Here is a 14,352-nt window from a genome sequence, read left to right on the forward strand (position 1 = left end):
ACTCACCCGCCAAGATGAGCAGAAACACAGTGATATACTCCATTTCTCTGCAGATACAGAAGGAATTCCCACAGCACCTGAGCGTGTCAACACAAAGACATAAACCAGCACTAAAGGCCAGACATCTTCTTTCCTGCCATCAAACTTGATGTTGTTTTCAAGGTCTAAACATTAAAAAGAATACGCGTAATTCAGCACATCCTCCCAGAGAAACTCCCTGGTGTGTTTAAGTGTTATTTTACTGTCAGGAAGCTGGGAGTAAGTTTAACAAATTATGATGAAGACTTGTTTAATGAAACACCCTCGGAAATGTCTAAGGCTGTAGCAACTAAGACTCTTCAGAGGTTTGTAAGTAGAAGGGTAGTGCAGAGAAGGAGAGAGAGAGAACAAGAGAAAACAAGTCCCAAAGTGGACATAAACTGTCTTAAAAAGCAATTAGAAGGGATAAAAACCACCATAAAAGGCTTGCACAAGTCATTAGCAAACACTATTACGTTGCTTACCGTATTTCATAGAGATAGATACAAAAATTTAAGGTAAATACTACTTTTTACCAGCACCTATCACTATCAAAACAGCAGTCTGTAATATTTGATTTATATAAATATGTATTTTTACGGGATATATTCTGTATCAAAATTTTTTTTCATGTTTCTTATGCCTCCATGTTCTTTTTCCGTTTGTACACAGAGTTTAAAATATATTTGATACAGATCATTGATAGCAGGAAAGAATTAACAAAAACAACTTATACCTGAAGTTACAAACTGGTTTAGCAAATTTAGTTTGCTGAGGAAATTATTCTTTTCAAATTTACATATAACGTGGGAAAGCCATATATTCTTTTTAGCAAATTACTCATTTAGATAGCCCAAAAATTACAACAACCCACACTGGTGACCCTGCCTTAGAAACCACAATTATTTAAAATATAAACCCACATTTTTCATTAAAAAGCCTGAAGAAGTCAATAAAATTCATGTTATAAACAACCACATTTATTATTCATTTATTATTAATGGGGTACTGAACAAGAAACCAGATGGCTCAAGTGCAACCCCAACTGGATTTACTGACCACTGATCAGCCGAGGAGGCAACCAGAAGAAATAGTGAGCTGCAGGCTGGTGCTGTGCATCCTGCAGCCACAATGAGAACTGCACTTTGCAGCCTGGTCTTTTGGGTGCTGAACTGCTGTTAAACACACACAGGTGGTGCATCATGAACCTCCTCTTGCTGCACAGTCCCCACCTCTGTCCTTTCAGGTCAGGGCCATCTCTAGTGCACTTCACGTGCAGGTGCACATCAAAGCCACGTGAAACTGAAGCCACCAATACAAAACCCAATCTCTGTACATGATGTAGCTCCAAAAGAACCCAACAGGCTGAAAATAATTAAACCACTTCCACTAATAGGCCTGGAGATCAAAGTTTGGGTCTATCACTCCACATTCGCTATTTGAAATTAAAGAAAATATTCATGAATGGTAATTATTTCTTTTGTGAACAAAGCATGGGGAAAAACATAACCAATACATTTATATGCATAATTCATTAAAGGAAAACTTTGAACTCTGATTACTGAACCACACCAGATACAGAACATAACTACTTGTTCCTGTTCTTGTACTATTCAACCTCTTAGCAGCCTACAACTCAGTTGAGTATAATTTCCTTTAGTGTATTAAACATAACTCCCCTATAGAAACACAAACACTTTAAGCACATTTACAGCAAAATTGTACCTAAATAATTAGGCATTTCTCTTAGTGTCACCCTGCATACAATTCCCCCATCTGTTTTACATGTCTGCTCACTCTGTGCTGATTATTTCAAAATAAGACTGCAACATATCTAAGGACAAAGCCATCCTTTACACTGTGCCTGTGCTTCTTTCTGCTAATATGGAAACAGAATCACTCATCAACAGATTTCACAGGCTCTATCCCACCATTCATTCTCTTCAGCTTCTACCCAAGACCTTCTTTAGATGAATTTCCTTCTTTAGGAAAACTGCTCACGCTCTCCTGACAAAAATACTGAAACATGTAACTCCACTCCTTTTCCTTAACACAAACAGGCACAGCAACTGTTGTTGTCCATGCCTACAATCAGTCCCTGCAGAAAAATAGAGACTACTCATACTGACCCAGGAAATATGAAGCAATGAGAGTCAAACAAAGAAAAATTCAGAAGCATTGTCAAGAAAAGCTTGTCCTTCTCCATTCAGCAATGACAAATATCCAAGCTAATCCACAGGCTAAAACCTTTCTAACCCAACAATCAACTGAAGCAATCACCAAGAAAGCAGCAATAATCAAGTCTTCATTCTGCTTCTGGCTGACTGTAAAATAATTACTTCCTCCCCAAATATTTTTTTACAGTAGCAAGTGCACCCCAGCCTCAAGACTAGCACACAAAAAAATGCTGAATGGCTGATGTTTGTATGTAACACAGTTGCTACTGAACTGCTACAAAGGCTGGAGTTTGTGCAGCAAATGGATGCACCTCTTGAGGGTTTGTGGCTTCAAGCCAGACACTTCATCCTCCTGTCAATTCCTGCGTCTGCTTCTGTCAGTGAACAAAAGTCAGTGACTGACAGCCAATGAATCAGGACGTAGCTACATCCATAACTATCCCTACTCATCAGCCACAGCACAGCAACAGCTTTTCAGAATAAATTTTACTCTCAGAATTTATTTGTGCTTATGAGGTTCACTGCTAAGTTGATTCAAGCAAATGAAAATCAATTTTTATATGTATATATTTTTATATGTATACATATATATGGCATTTATATCAGCCCAATGCACTACTCATTTCTTAAAAATTAAACTTTTCAAACAACAAGAAGTCATTTGGTTCTTGACTCGACTCGGTACTGGATTTGATTACAGAATCTGTAATTCCAGAAACCACAAGCCAATAATCAACTAGATAACACAGGCAACCAACTTAAAACATTTCAATTCTTCATAGATTTTCAATCTCACTAATAGCTGCAACCTTAAAATTTATGGCCTGGATCTTCTTGACACAGGTTGTTAAATTTCTTCACATAATGATGGCTTAAAAGGCATTCACTTCTGGAAGAAAACTAAAGTGAAGCAATGAAAACTGAAGGTGTTAAGTAAATATAGAAATAAAGGATTCAGTCATTTGGTTTAGTTACTAGTAACTAAAACACTACACACATATGAAGCACTTCATTTGCAACTCAGATATTTCAAATGAAAATACATAAATAGTTTTGTGTCATACCCACCTCCACACTGGAATGAGGGAAGGGAATATCTCTGGCATCCTCAATTTCAATTCCAAAAGTTTTGTGCAAAAATATCTAAGCTACATTAACAAAAAACTTACTGGTAACTCACTGCTCCACTATTTGATCAAAGAACCTTCATAATCTTCAAATGATGAACACCACCTGTCTTAGAAACCTCTCAAATCTCGTTAAGCCAGCCTTTGAGGCATACTGGTTAAAAAAAAAAGCAAAACCAGTTAGTGCTTCATGTTCTTTAAATAACTCCCTGACTGGTTTATCATTGTCATATGAACTAAACAAAAAGGTCTGGTCATGCCTCACTGTAAAAAAAAGGACCTTTTGATCTGTTGTATTGTTCGGCCCTGAATCACTGGCACTACGCAGCATTTTCCAAACATTGTTTCTTACACAAAGGGGATAGCTTACATTGGAAGGCTGAAAATAATTTCGCATTAGAACCAGAAACCTGAGGAAGAAAGGTTATATGCTTTTGTGAGCTTCATGTCCGTAGTCCACAAGCTTTGGGAAACAATTTTAAATCATAATGCAACAGCAGGCAGTACAGAAGCTTTCTCTTTCATACAATGCAATCAATAATGCAATTTCTTCCACCATAAATCTGTAATCATAGCAGAAACTAAGCTCTGTAATATCCTTGAAACACAAGTTAGTTCACTAAAATTCTTTAAACATCATAATGCATTTTAAAAAATTACTGTTTGTTTAAATCGCATTTTTAAAAGCCCACTTTTCCCAACATGTGCTACTTAATTGAAATACCTCTATTTGATTGCCTACTCCACAAACACCTGACCTGCATGGCCCAGGAGCTGTGTGCTTAGACTTCTGTCAACAGACTGTTTGAAGAACAGTGATCAAAGTTGTCCATATCACATAAATAATCAGTGACTTCTCTGGAGTCACTTCAGCAATGTCAGTGCAGCAACACTCAACACCACAGCTACTTCCATATCAGGATCAGCTCAAGCTGGTAATTAGAAGTAAGCTTACACTACTACTACTTCTCCTACTATGCTTAAGGAAATGAATAGAGGCTTTAGTCTCAGAGAAATCCAAGCTAGCTGTTTCCAAGAGCGTGACAGATTCTTCAAAATGCTAACAGAGAAAACAGAGCATCTCCCCATCTAAATTACTTCCACAACTGAACAGCTATATATGTTCAAAACAAACCAAGGGATGAATAAAGAATAATTATACTTACAAGCTTCCTCTTCTGGGGAGACTGAGCTCTTTCTGGAAGAAAAATAAGAATGAAAAACCTGAGTTAGTTTTACTTGTTATTAGCTACTACTAATTTATTTATCAATAAATGACTGAGGTGAAATTAATAAAGAGCTGGCCACTTCCCAACGCATGCTCAGTGCAGAACTCCACAGCCCTGCTGCTGCACATCCTCAGAGCACAGTCTGGGGTACAAAAGTTGCTCACTTTGTCTAAACAGCCATTGCCTTTGTAGTCAAAAAATCATAAGCACTCAACAGAGCAAACATAACTTTGAAATTCAAGCCTAAGCACAGATAAGGCAGTAATTAATTCTGTCCTACATTCCGCATCAGCATCAGACCGAACCCCTTCCAGGAGTGTGGTGGAACGCAGTGTGCCTGCAGCTGTGAGGGGTGGTCTCACAATCTCACCAAAAGGAAGAATTAATGTAAGAGGATGGCTTTTGGGGGGTTGGTTTGGTTGTTCGGGGTTTTTTTAAACATACAAAAATCGGAGGCCAAACACAACCCCCACTTACCAGCACCGTTTTGCACCTCGGCAGCACAAGCAAAGGCAGCCGGGGGGGGGGGGGGGGGGGGGGGGCGTTAAGGTTTTTATTTCAGTTTTTGTTTTCTTTTTAAGGTTTTTATTCAGCCCACGGGCACCCCAGCGGTGGACGCGGCATCCCGAGGGAGCGCCGGCTCCCGGCTCTGGATTTCGCGGCCGGGCGGGGCTGCGCTCCCGAGGGTCCCCGCCAGGTGGCAGCCGCGCCCGCCGCCGGTTCTTGTTGGTTTGTATCCCTAAAAATATTCCCTGGATGCTTCGCCAGGAAAATATTCCCTGATCCCGGGCTGCTTCGCCTCGGCTGATCACAGCAAGTGCCAGCACAGCCAATACCAAGTGGCTGTGAGGATCTACGTGCTGTGTTTTTCATCCCTTCTAAGGGAAAAAAAAAAATTAAAATCAATGTTTTCACTGAATTCTGGGGGGAAATAAAAAGTCAATAGAAAAAAATTAAATCCATAAAATCAGGTAAAATCTCTTTTCCGTCTTTAGTTATGGAGTTCATGACTGGCATGATTGTGTTACTGACAGTCAGTGACTGGTCCGGTCAGTAAAGCATGGGAATTGCCTGAACGTTTTTCAAAGATACCAAAAAGTTACAGCCACTAAAACTAATAAATCAATAAACAAACAAATCAATCTTAAACAGGCTGTTATTCAAGTATGAGTTCTCCACAATTTGAAATTTCATTGCAGTTTAACAGTTCCAAGCAAATTTCATGTGTGAATTATCACAAGGCTGACAGCTTACAGCATCGAGAAATAAATTCCTGTCATCAGACAAACTTGTCAAGATCTAATCAAAACACTTCAAGTGCGTAAGATAATAAATCATTAGCATCTATAACAGGTTGTGTGTTTTATATTCTAAAAAAGGTACTTCTTCCACTTTCATTTGTTAGGAAGAATTACTTTCCAACCATGAAGCCTACGTAGCAATTGCACCTTTTTGCCACTACAAATGGATAAATAAATAGGTAAGATTACAGGTATTATATATTATTCTGCTTCTGTAGATAGTATAGTACTTACACATGCATATACATCTCTTACATCATATGAGCAGCTGTATTTAATTTATCCTCTTTAAAGAAGATGGCACCTTTTGGCAGAGGGCACTTTTTCCATTCAAATTATATATTTCTGTTTATTCCAACACAGTCGGCCCCAGAAATTTTCAGAATGCATGTATAAAGCTCTGGAATTTCATGGTACTGGTTGAAAAAGCAAAAGAGTGACCTTTAAGTCTCTTTATCTACCTTCTAGTTTTTCAGCTTTTAGGGTTCATTTTTACAACCTTTGCTCTAGTCATTAGGGCTGAAAAGTCACTTAGAGAACACTCCCTTGCAGCAGCACAGCTCCAATAATTGTGACTTACAGATATACACCACAAGAAACATGAACAGGAATGGACAAATCCTTTCCTTTCCTCTACTGAACACTTGTTTTACTCACACAATTATTACCTTTAATACTTCCTATAATATAGGTAATTCAGGATTAATTGCATGCAAGGTTAGAAGGAGGACTGCCTTGGGCTTTGTTCCTGAAAGCTTTGTACCTTTGAAAACTGTGATCAACTGAGTTCACAAGCAAGCAAGGAAGAAAGTCCTAGCAGATGACATCTCAATGCAACTGAAACATCATCCTACCCATGTAGCAATTGTCTTCCTTCTGCACCTCCACCTTGACAAACACAGTGCAGCTGTGCAATCAATAGGCACTAGCTCACATTTAATATCACTGTGGTCTTGACAACAAAGAGCACAATCAAAACAATCAATTTTTATACCTGTTGTTCCACTATGCCTCGTTTCTTGTTAGTCTTAAAATCCCCTTCAAAAACCCTAACAGCCACACAGCGAGCCATGTCCCGACCTCCACAGCACTTTTCCTGTCCTCTGGAGAAATGCCAAGGCAGCACCCTCCCAGCTCTTCACCCTTTTCTGCCTCTCCAAAGCAGGGCTGGGAACAGCACCTACAATCCCCCAAACCAGATACGACCAGCAGGGCCAAGGCAAAAGCACCAGAGCTGGATGTTACACAGCCACGAGCAGCGTAATCACATCCTTCGCTTTTCCCAAACCACCAGTGAGCTGGGGTCTGAAAAGGTTATATCCCAGAAAGAAAATGCCTTGGAGATGGAAGGAAGGAGAGAGAAGACTGCAGACAACTGATGGCCTATTTCAGGGCACCTATTTGAGGATGCTCACTGTCAGCAGAACACTGCAGGTCTCCAGGGGATCAAGCAGACAATGGAAATGCCTACCAGGGATGGGGACACACTCACAGGGTGGAGACTCAGCTGTGTCTTAAGATGGCTCAACACTAATGTGTGCAGTGGGACAAACAGAGTTTACATCTTGAAATAACAGGGTAGTTTCAAACATATTGAAGAAGCACCATAAAAACAATGATTCAATAATTGCGCAAAATATAAGAGAAAAGTCCAACAGCATTTCACAAGCACCCTACAAAGGTTAAACTCTACTCAGAGTCAGTTTTATAGTACAGATTAAATGTTTTAGTTAGTAAATTATGAGGGAAGTGGCGTGATTTGCCTGGTGATTTGACGCACACCACAGTGGAGTTTGGCATTATATGTCCACGTATCCTGAAAAAATAAATCACATTTTAAGAGGGGAGATAACTAATAAAAGAGTGCTGAGCTGTGACTACTTGGTCTGAAACACTATTTACGGGGTGCAGCTGTAATCCTTTCAATAAGCTGGTTTATCCTAAAGGACATTTTTCATTTAAGACCACCCTTCTGATGAGAACAACACATGAATGTGCAAGATTCTAAACTGCCCCTTCCGACAACACATCTGCCTCCCCGAGCACTTGTGCTGCCAGTAGCTATATTTATATTACCATTATTACTTCAGTCAGCCCCCTGCCACCTGCTCTCTAGGTCAACAATACAACCCTTAAAATAGAGGCTTACATTTATATTTGATTTATATGAAGTGCTAAATAGCATAAGAACATTTTAAAAGATTGGTGCAAATTATTCACACAGAAATTTCAGAAGGGGAAATAAAGAACTACGTCCGCAGATCCTAAAAAATAAAGAGTGTATTAAATCTTGCAGTACCCAAATGACAAGAACAGACTGTTCTGAAAGTTAATTTTTTGTATCAGTTCCATATTTCAAGGCATAATTATTAAACATGCAACTTGATCTCTACATGACAAAAGAAGCAGCAAATTTTCAGATAAGTAGTTAAAAATGGATCTTGGGAAAGAAATTCAGTATTGTGGAGTTTATAAAAAGCACATTCAAATACCTGCCTTCAAAAGAGCTCCTTATATTTGTTTCCTTTTATCTTATCACCTCGGATCATGAGGATATCAAGTCAGTTGGACCCCGTATCATGCTACAGTTCAGGTTTGACAATAGGACTGAATCCTCATTTTTGAGGCAGCAAGGAAGCTAGAAGGGAAAATACACTGGCCATTTCAAACATCACTTCTTCTGTTTCCATAATACATTGTTTAATGCATAGATACTGAAAAATTTATTCAATTGTCAGCTTTCAGATACAGAAACTGCATCTGAAAACAGGAGTGTTTCAGGCAGCAGCAGAAACTGTATGCACACGGAAATGAAGTCTGGAAATCTATTTGTTCCTTGACCTAAAATACAACCCACACCGTTTAAACAGACAGGTTATGTTATAAAAGTGTGAAAAAACCAGGAGCCCATCACTCAAATTTGTCACTTTCTCTCAGTCTTGTGATTTGTCCTTGAATGTGTAGCTGCGCATATGGCACAGACCCACAGGCAAAGTTGGATGCTGGAGCCTGCACTGATGGCAGCTTAAATGGAGTCCTTGCAAATTAAAGTGAGAACCATCACTACACAGGATGTTCCATATTTTTGCCAGAGCAGACAGCACGATTCCTGAGATTGCCTTTGACCTTGGTTTCTTGCAAGGTAGCTCACTATCATCACTTGGGACAATAGACAAATATTTTTACAGCTATAAGAGCAAATACATTTCGGTTAATAAGTTAATATTTCACAGATGATGAAATTCCACTGACAGTCAGTGACCTGGTACCATGCACTCGTGTTTTAATTTTTTTCCTTTGCTGACTATGTTTGCTTTAGGGTATACTACCAACCAGCAGGGGATTAATTAAATCTCCTTCTATACATAACCATTTGCATTACAGAAATGATATAATGAGGGTTGGAATCTCCAGTTCTGATGGAAAGTACAACTGGCCGTGCAAGGGCAAACTGTAATCCATCCATCAGATTAACAGGAAGGAATTTTTCATGGTGATTTAAAAAAAAAATAAAATAAAAAAAATAATGATAAAAAAAAAAGAAACCCACCCCACAATAAGCTTCTCTTTCTCCTATCAGAATCTGTCAGGAAAAATAATTTCCTTCTTTTCACCATATCATTGTCAGTGGTTATTAAATACAATACTTCTCAGTTTCTCTTTCTAGAAATGATTACATCTGAACTTGTTTTCCAAACTCATCAGTGAAGAATTTTAAACAGCAACACTAAAACCATATCTACCTTGAAGGTCAGATTAACCTATGGAATATGCTGCAGATATTTTCTACAGAAAATATCTTTTAGAAACTAAATTCAGGATCATACTGTTAGATCATCTGCTTAGCTACAGAGACACTTAAAATACAGAAAACGAATACTCAAGCTCTTGCCAATACTATTCTAAATATTCAGAGGACACGGAGTTTAATTCCCAGACCTTTCTCCTCACTCTACTGAATTTATGTCTGCCATCACACAAATTCGTGGATTGCCATGGATGGCTTAGCCCCAGTGCCTCTTCCCATATTCCCAGTACCAGCCAAACTGCCTGGAACCACCCTTTCCTAAGAAATCTCACCTTCTCAGTGACAAAGTGCCACAGCCTTCAGGACAACACGTGTGGCACAGAATAGCCAACAGTGTACCTGTTCACCCAGCGCTACCCTAAACATACTACAAGTTCAAAGCAAATTAAATTTACTGTTTGGAGTAGTTCTCTACCCCAGAAGAAGTTGCACGTCAGTAAAAATGCCATTTGCAAAGTACATTAACATATAAAACCAAATGGGGAAAAAAACCTCTCAGCTGTTTAACTTATAGGCAGCCCTACTTCTCTAAATATTCAGTATAGATCAGTCTTCCAACCCACAGGTCACAAATCAGCCAGATGCATTTCATGTTTTTAGATCTTCCAAGCCTTTCTCTCCTCTTCAGCTTAGAAATCCCTTCCTAGTCAGCAAAATAAAAAGCCTTTGGATTTATTTCAAATTAGAGTTACTGCAAAAGGAAATAAAGCTAAAAGCCCTTTAAACTTTAAGCAAAATTCTCAAACACAGCAAGTTATTCTCCCTCCCCCACCAGCCCTTCTGCCTGGGCAACAGAAAGTTATTCCTTTGTAAGCAAAGCTAAGGATCCAGGTCACATCTGTGCATTAACCTGTCAAGAATAAATGCATCCAGAAGCTGCCCACTAACCTTTCATATCACTTAACCTCAGGGCTTTCCATAAGATTTAAGCTCTTGGTTACTTGACCTAAAATAATTCCAGAATACATCTCAAAACAGGCAAGAATTCACACTTTCCTCAGAATATTTTCAGTACCCACTCCCATTTACATATATATATATTTTTATATATATATATATATATAGTTTTTAGTCAGCTGAAGTGTCTATTCCATATTTTATACATTACATCATGTTTTCAAGCCCAAAATACAACGTTACCCAGCACACCATGGGCCGGACGGGACCTGCTCATGGTGACAAACATGACTGAAACCACACACCATGGCTTGGACAGGCAGAGGACAACAAAAAACAGCAGATGCAAAACACATTCCCAAGGGCTGAATGGGGAGTAGCCCAGCCCCTGGAAAAGCCACCTGCCACAGCTGAGCTACAGCTTCCATGGGACTGGGTGCCCACAGCCCGGGGCAGGGTGGCACCCACACATCCCTCAACAGCCACAGCAATGAATGACTCAAAGTTTTCCAGCTCTCATTTCCTCCACAGGACTCATTCCTATCTCTGTCACTGGGGACCAGGAGCACAGGTCACTCTAATTTCATGCCATCAGTCAAGCAGCATCTCTTTCCTTCCATAGTAAAGACAATGGCTCGTTTCATATTTGATCCCAAGCTTTTCAGCTGAGGTTAAACAGTGGGTGGTTTCTGAAAATTCGAGACAAGCTCTGAGATCCCTGGTCAGGTCGAGAATTGGGGTACAGTAACTCAGCTGTCCAATCCTTAGACATCAGCAAACTAATTTACTATCAACTTGACTGTTTTCCTCAAGGCTAAAAAAAACCCCAACCATAGCAGCAGCCCTCTTCAAATACATTTCCCAGAGTTACTTTTAAATGATAAAGAGCACGTAAAAGAATGTTTTTAAGATGTAATTTCATTTCCAGGAAAAGGTAACTTTAAATACTACGGTTTGAATTTTGCAACCCAGAGTCCTAGATGAGGAGGGGAAGCAAAGAAAAAACAGCACAGAAGAAAAAAGGTGAATTTGCTCTCCTAACAGGTAATCCATAAATTGCAACAGCAGTTGCTGCAGAAGACCATTATGATAACTTACTCCCTGAAATAAACAATAACAGCTACCCAAAATGTGTGTGTGGATCAACAAAATAGAAAGCAAGATGTGGGTTAGTCCTCTGTAAATAAAAGGCAGGTTATACTTTCAAACCTGAGAAATAACACCCATAATAAATGCTGCAAATCTTCCTTATGTGTATTATATTTTTGCACAAATTTGCCTAAGGGAGAAGGAATATTGAGAGGAATAAAGCCCACAGCTTAGACAGCTCATTAATCTTCCTCATTACTTAATTCTAGTTTTACAAGGCCACGAAGCAGATTCCTGATGTGTGAAAGAGCCAGCCCAGCCTTGAACCGACATCCAAAATAATGGGAGCAACTGTTCAAAATTCTCTTTCATTTTGCCAGACGGCGCCAGTTTCAGAAATTTAAGTCAAAAGGTCACGTTCTACAAAATTTTGGAAAATGCAGAAAAGAGTGTCATCTTGGAGCCACACAGGACTGCAGCTGTAATGCTATTGTTAGAAACTGCTCTTAAAATTACTCTGTCTTGACTCACACCAAAAATTCCTTCAAGACTGGGCATGCAACGATCACAAGGAAACAGTCACAGCTGCTAAAAATGCCAAGAGTATTACAAATTAATAAATCCAGTTTTATTCTCTCCCTTGTTGGCTCATTCTAATATTAATCTATGATTAAGTCAGCTGACATTTCTACCATTCATACGTCTACTCCTTAAAAGGTTGTTTTTAGAGGAATTAACAGCTGTCATCAAGGCTACCTGACCACCAAATTTATCCATAAAACTCTTTAAACATCCCTTAAAACAGAATAATCAAGCCAAACATAATTTTGGCGAGTTTGAGGACCCTTCTGGTTTATCCTAAGTAAAAGTTAATGAAACTCGTGTGCATCTCACGAAAACTCCTGGACAGGCTCATCAGCTCATCTCCATTCAGTGCATTGTTAATACAGACTGTGAACAAAGATCAGAGATTATAAAAAAAAAAAATTTGATACACTGGCATTATATTATATTGAAATAAACTGGACATTCTTCAACACTAGTTGAAGCAAGAAAAGGTACGTGGTCAGTTCCATACTAACATCAGCAGCAGGTCCCTTAAAGCAGTCCAAAGGGTTCTGTCTATTCTGTCAGTCTGGTTTCACACTGAATCCCCAGCTGCTTGAAAGCAAACAGGCAGAAATTAAATTTGGTTGTTGTTTTTGAGAGGCATTCCCTGTGTCTCCAACTGCTTTGTCAACGTCAGGCTAACGTTTGTGACACATCGACAGAATTCTATCTTTGCAATTGTTTATTTCTCAACTAATTTTGGGGAAAAAAAACCATCTGAGTCAGACCAGTCTCGTTGGAGAGCTGGAGAGCTTGGCCAGCCCTGAAATAAAACCAAGTAATAGTAAAGTTCTGGGAGAAAGTTCTGGGGAACAAAGAATTTTTTGTTCCTCAAAAACCCTCAACCACAAAGGTGTCTCCCATCCTGTTCTGAAGATGCAGCAAGTCCATTCCACATAGATCATGTGAAAACACTCTCAGAAATTGAAAGCATAAGCAATCAATTTTAAAGATATTTAGTAATTAGTCCTAAAAGGAATTCCAAGCATATAGAGCTCCCTTGCCTTCATCTAGTTTATGACTGATAGCATCTGTAACCTCACGAGGCATCCATTAAGTTCAGCAGTTAATTACATCTGCTCTGACTGGACATTATTTACAGAACAAGCAGATGTAATTTTTCATTGCTTAGCTGAGCTGCATGAGGCACTTGAGCTTACCCCTCCCAAAACTCTGCTTCTCACAAAACCAGAGAAGGAGGCTCGTGGTTTTTTGCAGAGGAATAGTTACAGGCCATCATCCACTCAGTGAAGAACTCCACGTGCTGAGCACCATGTGAAAATTTGGAATAAGAGATGCCAGCCAGACAACAGAATTTTAACTTCTCTTTCTGCCCTTAAAAGTGAATAGTCTCTGATATTGCTTATGTCTGCTGAGCTCCAAACTGGAACACAAACCCTTGACAGAAATGATGAAAGAAAGGGCTCAGTTGTTTCACTCCCAGACAATAAATATTTTTTTACAGAAAAAGCAAACAGCCACAGAAGTTTTATGTTTGTATTATGTGTACAGGAAGAAACATCCATCCCCTAGAAATACAAGGTGATAAAACATTTAGTGTGACTCATTTCAGAGTTATAACACAAACCTTTTTTGCCACAACTTTTTTCATAATTAGTTCTGAAAAACAACATTTTCAGTGGAAAAAATACCAAATATTAAATTGGAACATGCTTTCCTATTATCTCTTTCACACATACTTTCAAAAAGATATTTGATCTGCTTAGGCATATTTAAATTAACCATAAAGACAAACATACAAAAAAAGGCAATTTAATGGTCCTCTCCACTTTGGTGAGATAGAACTGCAATAACCACCCACCTTACCCTAATTTTAAAATTATAATCTTACACTATCTTAACTTCAAGGGTACAACAATGCCTGTCATGTTCACATGTGACAATGCTCTATAGTGGAATATAAAGTGGGAAACCACAAAGTGGTGCTGGGCCAAATCCATGATTTATTTACAGGTTAAACTGAGTGTGGGGAAAGTTTTATACTGGTGTATGCAAGACAATGTTCATGCTTGAAGGAGGCAGAACATCTCTCACAAAAGCAGCTTTTAAAATGAGGGGAGAGCTGGGAACTGACCT

General features: G+C 39.0%; 1 protein-coding gene across 9 annotated transcripts in view; it reads right to left on the minus strand.

Moving 5' to 3' along the window:
- Positions 1-14,352, minus strand: part of MAST2 (microtubule associated serine/threonine kinase 2) — a 192,289-nt gene that overhangs the window by 104,481 nt on the left and 73,456 nt on the right. For all 9 annotated transcript variants that reach the window (XM_064665343.1, XM_064665345.1, XM_064665342.1 and 6 more), the window contains one exon: positions 4,489-4,520. In XM_064665343.1, coding sequence (XP_064521413.1) covers positions 4,489-4,520 — 32 coding nt within the window. The remainder of the gene's footprint in view (positions 1-4,488; positions 4,521-14,352) is intronic.

This window comes from Pseudopipra pipra, chromosome 9, assembly GCF_036250125.1.
Source record: "Pseudopipra pipra isolate bDixPip1 chromosome 9, bDixPip1.hap1, whole genome shotgun sequence".
Classification (NCBI taxonomy): Eukaryota; Metazoa; Chordata; class Aves; order Passeriformes; family Pipridae; genus Pseudopipra; species Pseudopipra pipra.